General features: G+C 29.3%; 1 protein-coding gene across 1 annotated transcript in view; it reads left to right on the top strand.

Moving 5' to 3' along the window:
- The window catches only part of LOC121130410 (two pore potassium channel protein sup-9-like), a 79,926-nt gene that overhangs the window by 32,595 nt on the left and 26,405 nt on the right, over positions 1–20,926 (top strand). The window contains 3 exon segments of the mRNA XM_040726167.2: positions 20,197–20,241; positions 20,244–20,351; positions 20,411–20,674. Coding sequence (XP_040582101.1) covers positions 20,197–20,241; positions 20,244–20,351; positions 20,411–20,674 — 417 coding nt within the window.

The following is a 20,926-nucleotide window of genomic DNA, read 5'->3' as shown; positions in this document are numbered from 1 at the left end:
AATTTTGTCAACCAAAATAATATTTATATATTCAAATAAAGTCAATTAAAATTAAGTTCATGACCCTTTTTATGTACACAAAGTTAATAATAATATTTATGGCAAATCACATTAAATTCCGCTAAAAAAATGGATTTTTAATAATCATGGCCTTAATTACCTTTTAACGGAAAGAGACAATTTTAATTCAACTTTAATACTCAAAACCAGAAATAAAAATCTAAGTCATCTCATACGAAGATCTTACATACAAAAAAATGTATAATTTAGATAAATTTCTGTTTTTTTTTCTTGATGATGTTTCTTAAAAATTATTAGTAAGTTTTCAATTGAACAAAGAGTGCACACAGAGTTAGTAATACAAAGTTTTGACACTATATTTTAAAAGACCGGCAAGAATAATAGAACTTGTGCTCTACAAGAAAAAATATTATACAAAAACTTATTTAAACTATTTAACTATGTAATAAAAGGGGCTATTAGCTAGGTAAAAATATTATATATATTATATTGTTTCACATTGAATAACATTTTTGTTAATAAAATCAAGAATAAAATGAATCATTACATTTCTTTTCTACTTGCAACCTTTATTAATCATTAAATCAAAAACAATTTGCGTGATAATACAATAAATGTCACAGAACCTTATTAAATAATGAATAAAAAAGAAGAAAAAGCACACGCAACAACCGTGTTTCTTTTTCTAATTTATAAACTATGTTTTTTCATTACAACAATGACATCCTTAAGTCTTAGAGTCTGCAAAGACATCACGAAAAGTTGACAGTTCATTGGATAGGATATATTACGAGACATAAATGTGAAATGATAAGTATACATATATGTATAAAACAAGTTTTTTTATTGCTTTAATCTGCTGAAAAGAAGCAAAACAATACCAAAACCCATCTTTTGGAGTATTTGTTATTTAAGCTTGAGTGAATAAAGAAATAAAAACCATCTCCGTTGAAGGAAAGATCAATTTTTTATTTGATCCTTATAAAAAAATAAAAGACAATGAAGGACGATACAACTAAAATATAAAATTTCAATTAAATATTTTTTAACTTTTTGCAAACATTTATTATTAAAATATATTATACGTCACATAAAACGCAATAATGAAAAAAATTAAAAGAAATGAGACATTTCTAATTAATTTTTTGACAACTTGGGTATATTTCTTCTACTGTTGTTTGAGATGCCCATAATGATTGTTAGACCCTATATAATTTTTTTTAAACGACCATTAGAACATATCAAGAAAATCTCCATGTACTAAGATTATTTAAAACAATTGAATTTTTAGCATAATATGTTGTCAATTTTTAGACCACTGCATTTTATCTAAAAGGTGTAGTCAAAAGAAAATACATTATTTTCTCAGAAGATGACTTTAGTAATGTGTATCTCGGCCTCTATAAGTGCAATAATCTTACACTAGATTTCGTACTAAAAAACCAATTAGACAGTTTTGTGTATTGTTTGAGTGCATACCAAAATAATCACACCAACAAAGAGAAAATACCTCATATTTTACAACTTTCTTCGTACAAGCCGAAAATATAAGTTAGGCGACTGAAAATTTGAGTAGTGTTTATGGTCCTGATACTGTAATAGCCAATAACTATAAATTTTGTTTTCTACGATTCCGTTCCTGTAATTTTGATGTCAAGGATTGGAAGCGCTTGAGGACAAATTGCGAAATTGTGGATAAAATATTAGAAATCGTCAACTCTGATCGTCGTGTACACACTATTTTGATTGCCAAACAAGAGATAGATATTAATGGGGAAAAAAAAGAAAGTCAATTAAAAAGGATGGACTTCTTTTTTCAAAGAAAAACATATATTTTGAACGATATTCCAAAACTTTTATCATTTTTCTATTTTTTGGTTACTAACTGTTATGACTAATTAATTACGAACTTTTTGTACCCAACTTAAGAAGATCTTTTGAAAATTTGGTATAATTCAATTTTTTATTTAATAGGCTCAGTTTAGAACATGGATTCTCAACTGATGGTCGCGGGCTAAGTCCAATCTATAAAAATTATTTAATAACAATCACAAAATGTTTAATAATTGCATTTGATGTTAAAGACAAGTGCCCCGACGTAATAGTATCCATGTCCGACTATGTAATATGATTGTATGTACAGTTATTTTAGTGTTTCTATAAGGATTCGAGTTTTTATGGTACAATCAAGTTATGTATGACTCAACCTAATATATGAATATATAAATAAAATGGTCTTCCAGTTTTGCAATTAGTGTTGTGTCATTTCTTATTTATTTAGTCCAGTACAGTCTTAGGATCTGTCTAATCGGTCCTTAGGACTCTCAGTCTTTGGAACAGATCCTTAACTTGTGGTCCTCGAAATTTTCCTTAATGTCTGGATTGTTTATTAAACCAAATAAGAAATATATTAAGATCATATTCATATTTTCATTACAATGCACTATAATATGACCATATATTTTTACTTTCTTATATAACATAATAATTTAAGGGAGTAAAGCCCCCTCAATGATGACCAAGGGATCAAATTTACCTTACTTCAGAAACGACATGTGTGACTAGACTGCAGTGCATCTGTCCTTATTTATTTGGTCTAATCCAGGCCAGTCTTAGGACAAGTTCCAGGGGTATCCGCAGGTAGTATGCTGAAGGAGCTATAGCCAACCTTCAATATCTAAATTTCCAAAAAAAACTAATTTTTCCCATTTAAAAAAAATTCAGTGAATAGCTGTACATTTTTGAAGTTATTTTCCAAGATATTTTATTTTTTGTGAATAGCTGTGAATTTTTAAAATAATAAAAAAAAACCCATATTAAAAAATATTTTTCGAAAAAATTAAAATTTGAAATTTCATTTTTGATTTTTTTAAAAAAAATGGAATTTTTAAAATTAAAAAAAAAATTATATACTCATATAAGTATTGAACATTTGTTTATTTTGAATTTTTTAAAATTTAATTTTAATGTTTTATGAATACTACGGATTTTTAATATAGTTTTCCAGAAAGTTAAATAATTAAAATTAAATTTTGATTTTTTTTTCAAAAAATGTAACATTAGAAACTACATTTTTAATTTTTTTTTTTCAAAAGATGAAATTTTTAAAATTCTTGGTGAACAGCAATAGTTTTTTTGAAAGGTGTTTGGTTTTTTTTTTCAAAAATAGTCCAAAAAACAATAAATCCTCCCCTCCTCCCCCGAATATAATCCTTGGACACCGATGGGTTCTATCACTTCTTTGGACCGATCCTTTAGACTGTTAATACGACGGATAAATAACTAAGGTTGATTGGCGTCATAAGGGCCAAACTTGATACACTTTAGGACTGATATGCAGGACTGGATAGAGAGTGAACTGGACAAGACGTACACAACACTATTTGCATCTGTTTCCCCCGTCTCCCTTCCAATAATACATTTTTAAATAATGTACAATTATAGTATCTGTAGTTTTCTATAATTGATTCATCGTCTATGTAATTAAGGGTTATACTTATGTAATTAGTTCAATACCTTCAGATGTCAACCAAATATACAAATAATTATTCCCTTCGAGTAATATATTTGCCATTATAAAATATATTATGTAGTATAGTTGTAAGCCCCTATACAATCAATGCACGTTGGAAGATGATCTATGTGAGTCCTTAGCATAAGAGAGTAATTGATCTACATAATTTCATTATATATTCATATACTTAACTATATTTTGTTTTACTAGCATGTATTTATCATTTCATAAAAAAAATTCTTTGAGAAAAAAAAAAAAAAAATTGAAAAGCTTTATTATAAGAAGAATAAGTCTGCAGGTGGTGGGCCGGAGGGACTGTAGCCCCTCCCTCAAATAAAATAATTTTGGCTTTTTACTAGAAAATATAATTTAATTTTTCAAAAAAAAATTGTTTTCTGTGAAGAACTTTGGAGTTTGGCAATTTTTTTATAACAACTTTAATATTTGAAAATTAATTTTTTGAAACAGTTGTGGATTTAAAAAAAAAAAAAAAAGAATTTATATTTGTAATTTCATTTTTGATTTTTTTCCCCAAAAATCAAATTTTTTGTGAATTGGTGTAGATTTAAGCACTTTTTTGGAAAAAAAGTATTATTTTTGTGAATAACTGTACATTTTTGAAAATAAATTACTCAAAATTTAATGTTTGAAAAAAAAAAAAAAATCAAAAAATTTGATGTTTAAAATTTAATTTTCCAAATTAAAAAAAAAAATCCAATACCAAGACCCCCATCTCTACTTGAAGTATCGATATATCGTGACAGATATATTCATACACACCATGTCAGCTCTGCATAATATACGGCGACTGGCTCTCAAATGAGTATATAAAGTCTTCAAAACTGTTTTGACACTTTGATACCCAGACACAGTAGATTCACGCTTATTATTATTTCAAGCATCCCCCCGGTCCGCAATTAAATTTTCAAGTGTTGACCAGTCCGCAGTTATAAAGAGATTTGGGAGATTAAAAGACATAAAAAGATTAATTGGACAAATTTTCTTTTCCTGATTTCGATTTAAGATTGTTTTTGGGTTAATTCACTATATTTTATGCATATATCAAATTATATTCTTTTCGATTTAAATGAAAATAAATCAATTTATACACTGGTTGTATATTGCTCTTTAGCAAATTTATGCAATAGTGTCGTAAGCGAATAAAGGAACTATAAATAAAGAAAAACGAGTGTCTGTGAAACCTTTTAAATCACTATCCAAAATTAATTTAATATGTTTTGGTTCTCCAGAAGAGTTTTTCTCATTCTAAAAATAACTTTGTAAATTAAATGAGAGGGAAAAAAAGATTTTTATTTTGGCTGCTGAGACAAAGAGTTGACAAGAATGGAATTAATGTATTTGTATACTATACTACATACAGATACTATAGATAGAATGGTATAAAATATGACCTAAAACGCGTGTGAGACACGTTTTTATTAATTGCAACCTGATATGATTATTGTTTTTTTTTAAAGCTATTGTCATTATTATTGAACTCCTGAGTAATGATTAAGGGTTTGTTGTGGAGTTATAATTGTAAGTTTTTGTTTGCCTCAGAATAGAATAGAAGATCGACATCGGATTAGTTTTTGCCAATGTCTTTGTTTATTTCCTTTTGCCTTTCCTACCTTGCCACATCTGATTGTAGCTGATCTAATGAAAGGTCATCAGAGGCTAAGCTGCTTTCCCCAAAACATTCTCCAAATTGTCAGGGTTACCATGTTGATTTTCGGTTCATTTTTTCTGAACATGCCTTAAATACGCAAGATTTCATCACAAGTGATAGCCTTCGGATATTTTTCCAAGCCCAGTAATTTGAGTTCAAATAATATGTTAATATTATGTTTTTACTACAAATAACCATCAGAAGCACATATTAATGCACAAATGCAATTAAGTTATGCAATCAAGTAATGGGAACGAACAATTGACACGTGTTTTCTTTTTTTTCTTTCTTTCTTTTTTCATACATAAAATTCTCACTTTTTTGTGTGTATTAAAAAAAATAAAAATATTATTCAATACTAGCAAAAATACGCTATCTTAAAGATAGCCTATGAAAAATTAAAAAGACGGAAAACTCATAAATATGATACGTAAATTTTGAAGAATACATTGACACTGTATTATTTTTTCAATCAATACTCAAACAATCGTATTATTGTATTGTTACCTTTTAACTATGGTTTTCAGTAAAACAACTTATAATTATCTAGTATAGAAAACATAAATAATTTATCTATTCGTGTTGAGGTCCTAGATCTTTGCAAGAGTAATATTCCAATATGTTGACAAGCAATTTGATTTTAACAAAATGATTCCCGACACAGTAAAACACATAATCCCTTAACAGCTCCGAATAACTATTTATATATAATAGCAGAGTAGAATATGCTTTGTACACCAAAATATCAAGAAAAGAGAAGTACATTATCATTACAAGTCTAGAATCATGTTATAATTAATTATTTTAGTAAAATGGTTATAAAATTTTAAGAAAGAATGGAGTTATAACAATTATTTAATTGATGTCTTATGGAATTTAAAGAATTTTCGTTAAAATAGGTTTAGTAAAATATATTTCCAATAGTTGGCCTTGGTAAAGTGTATCTCACATTTGATAAATAGGATCGGTTTACGTTGGATAGTGTTAGAAAGAAAAGAATTAATACAAATACAGCTTTGTAGAAAGTTTTGTGTTTATTTTGATTTGAGCGGTAGTCAAAGATGGACACCAGCAAATTTCAAAGTTTTTCTATCGAATAATTCAAAAAGACCCAAGCCAGGAGGCTGAAAATGTGAATAGTGCTTATGGTTCTGTTACTGTGGCAGCCAATCATGTGCAATTCTTGTTTCTCCAATTCTGTCCCAATAATTTGGATGTCAAAGATGCAGCACACTCTGTAGGGCCAATTCTCAAAAATGATAAAATAATGAAAATCGTCGAGTCCGACCTAGATCTAAACACTGTTTTGATAGCAAGGAGAAAAATATTTATGGAAAATAATAACATCTATTAAAAATAATGGATTTTTTAAACTATACATCATATTTTAATTATACATTAAAAATATTAATTAAAGGGGTATGGTTTACAATTTTTGTCTGCATGCCATTTTTTAGAGGGATTCACATCCATGCTTCTGTCTAGTTTTTAATAGGAATAAAATGGCTGGCTCTTCACTTTAGATTCTAATCCAAGGCAAGGGATAGTAAGGGTCTGTCTGAAGCGCTTCAACTTGTCATGTTGAGAACTCATGAACTGCTTTCAGGTCCTATCCTTAACTCTACGCCCTTGATTTTCGTGTTTTATATCCTCATTTTCATCCCATTTGATGACATTATATTTTGGTCCCTTTCATTTAAAAATTTATATTATCAGGATAGTTCACTATGCAACAGCATTTTCATCTACACACACAAAACCCATGTTTATTCCTATTATTTAAGCAATAGAATCCGAAAATGACCATTACATTTACAATGGCAGTAGATTTGGCCTCTTTTTTAACGATCCCGCTTTTTAATTATAATTTCAGTTCAGAGCCATATCTTGAAATGAAATAACTATATAGGTGGAAATTTAAAGTAATAAAAGTTAATAAAAACGTTCCAGAATTAAAAAAAAAAAAATTATTTCTTAAGTTATGTAGAATACAGTTCGTACAAAATGTGTCTAATCATACCAAAATCCAGTAAAAAGAAGGATCCTCAATGAAAAATATGATTTTTTTAATATTTCTTTCAATTACTATATGTATATTATAGCTAAAAATAACGAATAAATCTTATATCACAACTTCAAAAAATTTGCTGTCAAAACAAAAGTTCGATTTTGATTGATATTTGCAGTGTAACTTTTAATTTTCTTATAAAATATTTAATAAATAACCTATGTAAGATTTCCTGAAATTTTTTTGCCATGAAATTTAATTAGGTCAATTATTATACTAATTTTAATAAGTAATTGATATTTTAAAAGAAGGAGAATGAAACCCAGTTTTAATATGTTTCATTTCCATTATAGTTTATATTGATTGATGTGATGTAAGTGATCTGATCGACTATTTACAATTAGTTTCTGAAATTTCCTTGACTCTAAAATATTATTTCCCAGCCCTGAATTTTGTTACATATTGTAATTAAATATAGATATAAACCTTATCAATTCTTGAGTCTTCCAACGGAAAAATTGTCTACAGCTTTACATCAATTATTCTGATCACATAGAATCTAAACAAAGCAAAGTGATAATTTTATTTCCAATATTAATTATTTTACATTCCATAGTTTATTTCATATTTATCATCATCAATCCCAGATGTCTTAAAGCAGAGCTTTTCTTTTCTTTTTCCTTTTCTATAAATATATGTACATATATAGATACATTTATAGTATAATGTCGTAGAGTTATCCTCGTTGTTAAGGATGGTATCCCCCATGATTTAGAGACCCACAGTTACATAAATATATAGTTATCTATGCATTTCCTCACTCTTATTTGTATTCTATTTGATATGCTAATTGGTAGCATTGAGGCATTGTAGAAAAAAGAAACCGAAAATCAAACCCTGCGATAATTTGTTGCTGACAGCAACAAAAATTCCTCGATTTTTTTTTTTTTTTTGGGGGTTAAGGCCTTCCAGCTCAGCTCTTGCACACACCCTCAATATGTATTTATTAGAATTACTTAATTGGCACAAAAGCGGAAAAGGAAGATAAATGAAGGTATTTGCTTGTGGGCATAATGTTTACGTAACTAGCAGTTGTATTAATTTAACAAATATTTAAAGCGACTCTGATTACATTTGTTCTTTTCTTGAATCATAATTGTTCAACCTCATAGATAACAAAAAAAAAAGGTGACTTGTCTTCATATGTAATTACAATAAGTTGTTGAATTGATTGCACAAATTGATTTATTAAAGCGCTTTCGAAGTTAAAGTCAAACGTGTAATGATCTTCAGCCTAAAGATGAAGAAGGTGAAAGTAAAAAAGTTTGACACATCTTCCTATTAGATGGAGTAAGTATACGCCCCTTTTATGTTATTGATGTACATAACAGTCATGACTCATAAATGGCGTAATGAACATTATTAAATGTTATTTGTTGGATCTGAACCATATTAAGCGAATGACAATTTTCCGTAACTTTTTTTTTGTATTTATAAAAGAACAAATAGTAAAGATATTTGAATTAAAACTATTTCGATTAACAGAAGTAGTCATTAATACAGTAAATGATTTGCAATAAAATTTATAGTAGTTTTTTTATTCCAATAAGTTATTAATGTATTAAGTATTTTTAAATTTAATATTTAAAGGTATACATGTCAGAAATCTTGAAGTATAGTTTTAAAAAGATGTATGATGTCTTCATACACGAGATTTTTTTATTTTTAATATGTTTACACTTTTAATAAATTTTGTTTTGAACAGTTCATGATTTAAACTACTTGTTATATCCACATGAAAGAATTAACGAAGGTTTTATTCTCATTACTTCGAAACGTGAATGAAACACTACTAACCAATGGATCCCATTCACTCTGTGAAGCTTTTTACGAACATGATATATCAACTCTAAAAATTATGTCTAAGTCTGTCCCTATATTCAATGAAGTAATTTGATCATTTAATGCTTACATAATTTCGAACAGGAGTAATTCTCATCCTCCTCAGTTACACAGGACAATGAGCAAATTATTCTCACCTTGACCCCTTATGAAAGTGACATGATTAATTTATTTAATGAATTTTAGTCTCTAAAAAGGAAGGCTACTCCTCCCTATTACAAAATCAAAGGCTCTTAGCCTCAAGAAGAGCTTTTGTACTCATGTCTGGACTTGGTCTCATGTCCTGATTCGAATAATGTTTCATGTACTCGTCTCGGACTTACAAACAATTTGAATCAAAGGCATTGAGTCTATAAAAAAATTGCTTGGACTACAATACTGCCTCTACTCATAGTTTAAGAATAGATACTTATTGACTTTTTTAAGAGCTTGATAATTTCTGTATCTAATACTCGCTTCCAATGATAAGTATAGAGTAACTTGGCAACACTGATTAAGTGACACTTATTTATTAATACTATTTATTATTTATACATAAAGACAATTATAAAAATTTCTTATAATATGAAAAGATTTAATTCTTATTTTCTTTAATATTTTAATATTATTAATTCTTAAATATATACAATTGATTTCTAGCAACTAAATATTTGCATATCTACGTATATTCCCTGAAAAAGTTTTTTTAAATTGACTTTGAGGTCGAAATTAAAAATGTATTTTTAACCTTCAGATAGAAGCTAGTATATTATACTCACCTATAAATTCTTTAGATATACATATTATCTCTAGTACTGAATCAGTATCCTCCTGAAACATAAAATCTGATTAATGTAATTCTTTATTCATCTTGATAATGTCTTGTCGAAAATATATTCATATATTTAGTAGATGTGTACCGATGTATCAGAATCAACCAGCAGATGAAAAAATCACCGGGTGTTAAAATACCAAAGTTGGGTTTATTCAACAATAAATGACATCAACTAGGTACCTGATATGAATCTTAAAATTTTAAATGTGTATCATTATTATGGAACAAAAACAAATTTTTTTTGATTTATAAAAAATATTTTATTGTATTTTGGAAAAAGCAAGTTATGTTGTCTCATACTGTAAATAACACCTTTTCTTAATCTTTGTACAAGAATGTGTTTTTTTTTGTGTTTATTTTCCATATATTTGCTTTACTAAACAAAAATATATTTAATAATATCTCTATTATCATATACGAAAAATAAATAATGATTTTTTTTTTCATCTATCAAATACAAAATTCAATTAATTCAAGTAGAAAGATCTAAAAATAGCATAGGATTTTAATGAATAAAAAATATGTAATCGAAAAAAATAAAGTATTTATTGAGTTGTTCTATATATTATTGTATACTATGTACTATTTTGATCCAAAATTATACCTACTTTGAATATAACAATAGATGTGCAATGTGCTTTAATGCTTATATAGGTCAATAAATGAAATGCATTTAAATGCCTTCAGAATCATTGCTGAAGGGAATATTATTTATATGTTTATGTATATGTACAGGGTGATGACATGAATTTTTAACTTAATTTTTTGGTATTTGTAACCCTTTATAATCATAATTTGTAATCGAAAAAGAAAGTATTTAATAGCCGAAGCTTTAAGCCTTTGATAAATAAGCAGATTGCTTTATTGGAGAAGCAACTACCAATTAATTTTGGTAGTGGTGCCCTTATTACCAAAATACAAATAAATGTAGGTATTTAATAGTGTTGAAACTCGGTCCAGCACCGAATATTTTTTTCAATTCGGTCTTGAATAATTTTTTCTAGAGCGATTTGTACCGACTTTTCAGTTCAGACCGGGGAAGCTCACTTTTTAGATCGATTTTGATTCGGTCTTACTTTATGGACCGATTTTGTTCGGTCTCACTTTATGAACCGATTTTTTTCGTTCTCATATATTATGAGACACCAATTTATTTTTCTAGATCAGCTGTCATTAATTTTTTTCCAAAAAAAAAATGTCAAAAGTACAAGATAAGTTCTAAAACAAAATATACATATAAGATACGGCTGGATCAAAATTAATCCAAGCTATCTCTGTTTAAACTTCGTATAACTTCATTGTACTTGAAGAAACATATGAGGTCATGTTATAAACAATTTCTATGTAAAATCGGTTGAGACCTATTTTTTTTGGACCGAACTAGACCTATTTTTTCCTTTGGACCGATCTAGACCGAACTTTTCCTTTGGACCGATATTGACCGAATTTTTATATGAAACCGGTGCAGACCCAGCTTTTTTGTTGGACCGAACTAATTTGTTCCATTAAAAAATATAACGGTCTATGACAGGTCTAGGTTTTCCAGACAGAAACCCAATACTAGTATTTAACATGGCCAAACATTGCTCAGAATCATCAGTGCGTTTTTGTTTTTGGTCAACAGTGAGCAAAAAACGCACCCACTATGAACAAAGCTTTCTCTTGGACAAATGATTGTGCAATCTAAAGGTAACACCTTTTTAATATCTTTACAATGACAGCTAACCCAGCAAATTCCTTTTCCAAACATTTAAAACGTTTTTGTGGATTTTCTGATGTTTTATGTTGTAACTGCCTCATTTGGACGTTCACTGCGTTCTGAATCATTTGTGTATCTACGAACACGTTTGAAGACAGCATATGACATTTTTAAATTGCTGTTTTGGATAGCCATTGCTTAGCTTGAACAGTATTTTTCCTATCAAGAAGCATTGTAAAGCAAACCACGGAATAGTTTTGGTATTAACAAAAGTAGCGTCACACTTATCACAATAATTCACAGAATAAAGAATAAATTAAATTGTCATGAAATTTTGACAGCTGTCGTTTTAAGGGTTGGCACTAACTGAAGATGAGACAAATGAAAAAACTAAACAAACCAGAAACAACGCCATCTATGTATGAAGCCCAGAACATTCCACCCCATGTACTACTATAACAAAGCACATGTACCCCTTCCTTTGGTTTTTATTTCTTCAGGAAATAGACAAAGGCAAGAAAATATATTGTGTTTCAAAAGACTTTTATGACTTGCACAGTTACAAGGGAGGGTTATACAAAAGAAAAAGAGCTACACAATCAGTCTTTGTAGCAACTTTGGAGCAGAACTTATGAACCATTTAAAAGGATTAGTAGAAAGTGCAGGAACTTACTGTTCTACATGGGAGAATATATCCAACGCAGCAGCATTAATAATCAATCTAAAACTCAATCATGGAGATTGGCAGATATAATTGACTTTAGCAAGTCCTATTTCAATTTCGTTTTATCGTGAGTAACTCCAGGCAAAATAAATTGAGGCTCAATTATCTCGAAAATAAGTAAGTCTTTTGAATGCAGCATTTCTATATAGGAGGCGTGACTTAATGCGTCATTTAGACACAGATTGTATTGCTCATTTGATATGCAATGTTCGCTTGCTACTACATCCTGAGCAATGTCATGTTAGCCTAAGATTGTCTTCTACTCTTTTTCTATTGATAGCTGAGACTCACAAGTAATAAGATATTTGGAAGTGTGACTCTATTTGTATTGAATTACATTAATCATTGTACAACTTTATATATGTAGTCCGTCTCATAAATAATATGAGTTGTTTGTTTGTTATGTACATCAATGATACTTAAGGGCTCAAATCCATGAAAGTATTTTTTTTAAAGAATGGGACACAAAATAGAGTAAATTTTAGAAGGAAGAGTTTCAATGAAAGAGTTGTAGATTAAGGGCAATAACTCTCTTTGTTCCTCACTGGGTATTTCCTTCGAGTATTCTTTATCTGTATCAAACTTCTCAGTTCTTATGGAAGTATACAATCATTTCATACAAGTTATAGAACGATTGATGAGTATTTGAGCCTATGAACGATGAAGTAACATATTTAAATGATAAATAACAATGGTCGATGATACTTCCAGAAAGAATATGATATCCACTTAGTGAGGTACGGAAACCTCTTCTAAAAAGATGAAATACATCTTTTTTTTGTATGAGTATCTGAAAAACTGTTGGATATCATAAACATATTTTGATCTAAGAAATATTAATGTAGTGATATTAATGAAATATTGTGGGCGTATGTAAAGAGACTAAAAGGAAAGAAGAGACAATATGGTTGAACTAAACAGGTAAACTAAACCATGTATATAAATTATGCTCAGAATTCACGGAACCTCAATAAAAATATATAGAATAAAAATACCCTTCTGTGAGGATTAGTGTTATGTATTTTCGTCTTAAAATAACTTTTATAATTTTTTTAGAGCATAAGTATACTATGAACTAAGGTTTAATTAATAATTTATGTTTCTGGTTTATTCGAAAGAAAAATACATAATTCTGTATTACATAAGATAAATCTTAGTCAAAAGACGTGATATAAAAACGAACTCCGATAGGGATAAAAAAGCGCAAGTACTGAATTTTTGACGAATCAGAATTAGAGATAAGAAAAAACATTATTGATAAATGTATTTTCCCTTATAGTTTCTTTAGGCTTCTGCATGTAAAATCGAATATGTAGGTAGCACTGTCAATGTGTTTTTTTTTTGTTGGTGCTCTCTTATGTATATCCTATATTTTAACATTTAAATGAAATATAAAGGTAATATGTAAAAATGAATTAAAAATCTTAGCCTTTTTTTATGTAACTTACAATGGGCACTGTTTTTGTAGTAAGTGCATATGAGACTAAAGTATTTATTAGTCGTCCTATAATATTTTTTTCTTTTTCTTAAACTATTATTATTATTTTTTAACTTTTTAGGAGATATTTCGTCCTATAAATTGACATAAGTATTGAGTAGTGACGTTACTTTTGGTATTTGCAAAACAATGGATTAAAAATCAATTTCGCGTATCAATTTTTAACTGGTTCTTGATCGGAAAATAAAATATCGTTCAAGCTAAGCATTGGCTTGAAAAGTGTTATGGGTACTCAACTCCAATAAGCAAAAAAAAAAAAAAATTAATAATAATTATAAACGATAAAACAACCAACTTTGAACAAAAAAAAAAGAGTCTTTTCTTTGCTATGCACTGGACTTTGCAGAACATGGGCTATGTATGCAAAGGTGGCCATTTTGCATACAACCAATTTTTCAAATAAATTATACCTTTGAAGAAATATAAATATAGTATATTGTACACATCAAAATCACTTTGAAGTTAAGAGGAAGGCTTTCACTATTTATATATTTTTTTGAAAGCATAAGTACCCTTTTAATATATTGGCTATATTTCCTCTTTCTCTCCAGATTTCCAAGAATAAAATAAAATCCAAATGAAACATAAATTCAATTAAATAATACTTCAAAAGCACAAAATAACATTTTCATTGCAGGTATTCTTAATTTATTCCCCCAACATGTCAGCCCACCCCATTTTCCCATATAGCTGATTAAATGAAAGGTCATGAGAACTAAGCTGCTCTACTCCAAAAAAGTCTTAAAAAAATCATTTTCCATCACGACGATGCACCAGCTCACACCTTAGTAGTTGTGGTCGCAAAATTAATGGAAATAGGGTTCCAACACACAGCACTAGGATTCTCGTACGCCTTCACTCTTCTGTCATCCATTACTATATCATGGATTTTATAAATGATTTCAGGAGTAGTAACCCTAACAGGGCAACCTGTACGTTCAGTGTTAATCTCGAAAATATTGAAATAACTTATAAACTGTTAAAATCAAAGGTGCAGAGTACCTTTAATCTTTATCAAGCTTCTTTTTAGTCTTTTGAGACATTTTGCTTTTCATAAAGTAATGTTCAATCAACACACAAGATTCTTTTTCGTCATTTTTTTGAAAATCACTCCCCTTCCTCGATTCTAACGGATGCCAAACAGAAAGAAATACACTACACCATAAAATTGGTCTTTGTTCTTTCAAGAGATCCCACTAACTAGCCTAATCTTGATACGCGCCAGCAGTGCCATTTCTCGGACTTTTCAAGCAACCCTCGTAAGAACTGTAAGCTCACAAATTTTTTTTTTGGTTTTTTTAGCAGAAATAAATTAAACTTTAAAAAGAGAAATAATTGTATTTCAAACCCCTCTTTTTTTACGGAGTATTATATACATTTATGTGATGCTTTATTAGGGGTAATGTCATAGAGTAGATAGTTTCCCTAATATGTTAAAATATATTCATGAATATATTATATGTGAGTTAATAAATCAAAATAATAATAAGTATTAATGTAAAATATATTATGGTAATGAAACAGTTCTTTTGAAAAATATATTAATTAACTCAAAATTATTAGAATAACTAATTAAATTAGTATAATTATATTTTTTTTTTCTATCGTGTTGTATGTCTACAGTTGATTTTTCCATACGGAAAAATCAACAAACAATTTTTTTTAAAGTTTTTTTTTTTTGGAAATAGAAACTTTTTAGAAAGTGCTGACTACATAGTTTTAAAATTGAATTAAATATATAATTGGTTGAATTAGCTTAAATCTACTTAAAGCTTATACATATCTCAAAATAGGATATATATTACCATTCTAATATATCCTATCATATATAAATATTTAGTTGTAATTAATAAGCATTTTCTAGAGGTCGATATTTTTTGTTGTAGGCAATTTGAGAAGTGTTTTTATTTAGATTTCACAGCTGTTATGATTAGTGTTTAATTTTTTGAGGACGAAACATGTATATGTATGTTAACACTGAACGGATAGCATCACTGATTATCCCTTATTAAACTCTGAGTAGAAAAAAGGACCGACATAATAATTTCATAACTGCTTGCAGGCGATTTAATAAATCATAATTGCAGCTAAGATGTCCTCCTCCCAAAAAATTTCAAAATTGTGAGGAGGATCATCACGTTCACCTTCATTATCTTTTTTTAAATAATGAAAGTGCCTAGAATTTAGAGTTCTATTTATATTAGGTTAGTGAAAAAGTAATTTCGTATTTTCCGCCGTTTTTTCTAACTATATCTATTTCATTATTTGTCACAGCAGATCATACAATATTGTAAAGGTGGGAGTGTATACTACAAAAGCTTTCTATAAAGCACTACGTTTAGCCGGCATAGTCGTACATTATATTGCGTCGAGGGTAGAGGTCACAAAGGAAGAGATCCACTATATTTTATATTTTTACTACATGAAAGGGAAAAACGCATTGAAAGCGATCAAGAAAATTTGCAATGTATAATAGGCCGATACTGTTTGGGTTTGTAATTGGGGTATTTTTTTAGAAAGAAATGTAAGTGAGGGGTGATTCATTCGTTTATTTCTAAGTGATCTTTTAAAATTCTATAATTACATTGATACCATCTGTAATACTTCTATACATTTCTTCTTTATGGACTCAATTAAAGTTTCTGGTTGGAGCAACCCATTTAATTGTGAACAATAAACTCAGGAATAGTCATTTAACTGAAATCAGTGTGCGTGTGTTTGAACCCCAGCCACTCTTAGGTAAAGGTATATACATGCACGGCCACATAGTTTCCTTTTTTATAATGGTTGTAAATTAGGCTGTAGAAGTTGTAGCGGGGTGGGTGGAGCTTTACTCCAGAGGCAAGATTCTAAAGTTTTCTTGGAAACACAGTCGGTCGGAGTAGTGAGGAACGTGTGTTTACAGTCGAAAAAAAGTATCACCATAGTATTATATATTTTTAAAATAATTAAAATTTAGGTCTTAAGTTTTTATTGGTTTGATTTATGAAAAGCAGTTGATTACTTTAATTTCTAAATTACCAAAAATTATTTTTCCATTTTTTTTAATGATTTGAAACTTTAATAAATTTTGAACACAAAAAATTATGTTTGTCAGCTAAAATTGGTGCCATCAGATTTGGTGTTATTCAAAATTTTTAGATTGATACAATTTGTCTAAATCAAATAATTGGAAGTGGATTTTTTGTGGGGAAAAACAACATTTTAAAGACCAATTACCAATTATTTAATCAACTAATCATCAACAATTATAAAATAAGAAATTTTGTTAATGTTTATTTCAAATATTCCTCCAGCAGGGCAATGACCATTTCCAAATGTATACTTTAACACTTCAAGTTTGTATATCGCAGTATAAGCTCTTCTATTTGGTGAGATGGTTTAACGATTATTATCTATTCAAACCTAGGAGACACAACAGTGATTTTTTCAATTAAAAGTTGACGAGTTTGATTACCATAAAAGATTGAAAGTGTATCAAACCTCTTGAGAATGCTGTACACTATCATTTCAAATATTTTTTTTTTTCAAATGAGGTTTATTCAAATGTATTTCATAATGACAATGGTTTTTGCTAAGTTTTGCAATTTGCAGCGCCTCCAACAGATTAACCCGAATACTTAGTTGTTAAAAAGTGACGATGATCCTTCAAAAATACAAATGTACGTATTCTAGACTCATTTTTGAGTTAAATCACTGTACCTTTCTTCTGGATTGATGGGCACAGTAACAGTGGCATTATGAGTCTAACTATCTGCCGATTTTCTCATAAAATTATAATAAATGTATATAATTTGGCAAGGGGATTTATTTTATATAAGAAAAATATACGTTGAGTTGTTAATATACAAAGTTATAGATTAATAATGGCGTATTTATTCTTCCCCTTGTCAGAGAGATTTTACCTTTTTGGTCCTTCTAAAATGGAAATGAAGAAACGCAAGAATGCTCTTTTATATCATATACATACAATGTCCTTTCATTTCTTATCGAGTAAAAAAACCCTTTGTCTTGCTCTTTAATATACAATTAAAAGTTGCTCTGTTACATTAAAGTAAACATAGGTAGATTGTCGGGGGATACTTGGACTTGGGGATGAACTTCTCTGAGGGGCCAACATGCTTGACAGAGGTACTAATGTCCTTTCATTCCACTGATTTATGTGCTTTTCTAGAGGGAAGTCTTCTAATGGGTGAAAAATATAACGTGCACGTTCAAATCTTTCTTTTGAAAAATCTTGATAACACAAGAAACGTCTTTACAGGTACAGATGGCAATACGTTTTTTGGGCTTTTTAGCGGTCAGCATCTGGATCCTAGTCTTCTTAAGGCTCTTTATGCCCAATTCCTTATTTAGCAACTACCTCATGGTCTTCTCAGAAACTTTCAGCTCCTTCAGGAAGCTCTTGATTGAAATTCAAGTGTTGGCTTTAATCAGAGCTGGGCTCACCTCGATCGTGGGTGAAGTTCTTAGTCTTTTTATCCCTGAAAATCGTATCGCCATTCTTCAACATGACTTTAACTGTTTATAATGTCTTGAGTTTCACACTGAATCTCTCCTCGATGACCTTGAGTTGATCAACTGTCTCGATCCGCTCTGCAATTTTGTGCAGAGAGTCTCCATTTCTCCATCTCCTTGTTTAGTAAAGTAATACATGCTTTAATTAAGCTTTCATTTAATAAAAGGGTAAACTATTCATATTTATGAAAGATACATGGAAGGCCTACTAACGAATTCAATTGACAAACTAAACGACATTATATTGGCAATGATATAATAAGTAGAGAAGGTGGAAAACTTGAGATTTTTAAAATGATCTATCATAGTAAATTGAGCTTGGTATGGTTTTTAGACCCATATTAAAAGCCATGGGTCTAATTGGCAGAAATATTTTTTTTTATATAGATATAAGTTGGGCTATTTAATTCAAATAAATAACTTTTTCCAAAAAAATATGAAAAATGGTGTACTTATATTATGTTATGTGTAATAATTTACTTAGTTCTTCACGGTGTTACCTCCCTAACACAAAAATACCTATGTATTTTGTTGTCAACTGTCGATTCCCTCGTCTCAATTGTTACGTCATAGCTATTTCATAGTTTATTCTTCTTTATAATTAAACGAAGTACTAAGTTATTTTATACTTATGCTCCGTTTCCAAAAGGACAGGAATACAATTTCTTGTTGATTCCAAGTAGTCGTTGTTTACATTTTCTATGAAAATATTTTGGCCATTATATACAAATAAAAATGTATTGCTACGCTTATAACAAAATACTACAAACCTATATTATAATACAGTATCGAATAAAATACTATGTAGGATTTTCATATTAATATTATATATATATTGATGCTATTCATTTTTAGAAATTGTAACGAATACTTGTATAAATATAGTAGTTGTTACGGGATGAATAGCAGTAGGTATAATTGAGCTGACTGCCATATGATTTTGAGTCTTTTTCCCATTTTTATTTTTGGATGGAAAGTTGTGTTATAATATAAAAGTAACGACGTTGTTCTACTCTATTTGTAGTGGGCCAGTTTGAGCCTTAACTTACAGGTTATCCTATAATAATCATTATTGGACTCTTTCTTTCCAAACACTCTACACATAATAGTCCAAGGGGTTCAATCCAAGTCGTTAGAAGGGAAAATTTCCCTTACGAAAAAAGTCTTAAAAATCTTGAGGTTTCCCGCATAAATCTGTGAACAATTTCCCGATTTGAACAAATTCTACCAATTTTAAATTGTAGCATAACACCAAATTAGTCAACATCAATTTAAGTTTTCTAGCATAATTATTTGAGTCATTTGATGTGTACCAGGGACAGAGGCACGCCATAATGGCCACAAGGGGTTTTTATTCCTTAAGAACTCTCAAGGAATTTGTATTTTTTTGATACATTTTTGCCAGCTGAATCAGAAAAGCTTTGTCAGATGTGCACACTTTCGTAAGCAAAGATCTCTGGGTTGCCATGTATAAACTTTTTCCAGATTTAAAATCCCTACCCTGTACTTGTCTATTAAATTATTATCTAGACTTAAAAATGAAAAGCGGAAGGAGCCTTTTTTAACTAGATTAACTGTTTGTTAAAAAAAATGTCTTCAATTATAAGTTTTTTGCAAGTCTAATCCTCGGTATAATTGTGCGAATTCCTCAACTGTCCCACATCTCTCCGTATCAACAAGGGAAAATAATGTTTTAGAAATAATTTTTATTTAACATTTAATTAATTAATTTTTTTATAATTATAATATAACTTTCTACTATTTTTTATAAATGATTGCGAAAAACTTTTCTTATAAGATTTAATTATAAACGATCCTTTTTCTTATAGAACTGGAAGAACAATTGAAGAGTAAATACAACATATCAAGAGGCGATTTTTAGTTATGGAAGAAGTCATCACATTGTGGCAACCATTCAAAGCGGGTATGCCTTGGAAGTTTGCTGGCTCATTCTACTACGCCACTACAGTTCTTACAACAATAGGTAATACATAAAGGGAACTTGATATAGATCCTTCACTTTGAGAAAACAATTTCTTACAGGTTACGGACACTCTACTCCAAAAACAGATGGAGGGAAATTTTTCACAATGGTGTATGCCATGATAGGAATCCCTCTGGGTCTTCTCATGTTTAATTCCATTGGTGAAAGGCTCAATAATTTTTCGTCCATTGTCATAAATAGAGTAAGACGGCTACTGAAGGCCAAACAGCCAGAAACAACGGAGATGGACCTGATATTAGTGGCGTCCGCGCTTAGTTTTATAGTTGTATTCACTGGGGCTGCAACCTTCTCGCATTACGAAGGTAATTTAAGTCTTTTAAAATTGGGATGATCTCAATTACATTATTATTTTTTAATTTTTTTGGGGAATGTATGTTCTTGATGACTCAAAGTAGAATTGAGGAAGAATAATGATAGAAGTATGCAAGTATACTCAGCGCTCCTAGTAGAGAAAAAAATAGTTATCTATGTCTCTACTTTGTACAAACATGAATCCTGTGGTTTTTGTTTCGTCACGGGATTTATAGCTTTGTACAAACAACACTTGAGTATTG

This window comes from Lepeophtheirus salmonis, chromosome Z (assembly GCF_016086655.4).
Source record: "Lepeophtheirus salmonis chromosome Z, UVic_Lsal_1.4, whole genome shotgun sequence".
Taxonomy (NCBI): Eukaryota; Metazoa; Arthropoda; class Copepoda; order Siphonostomatoida; family Caligidae; genus Lepeophtheirus; species Lepeophtheirus salmonis.
This window is presented reverse-complemented; position numbering and strand designations above follow the sequence as displayed.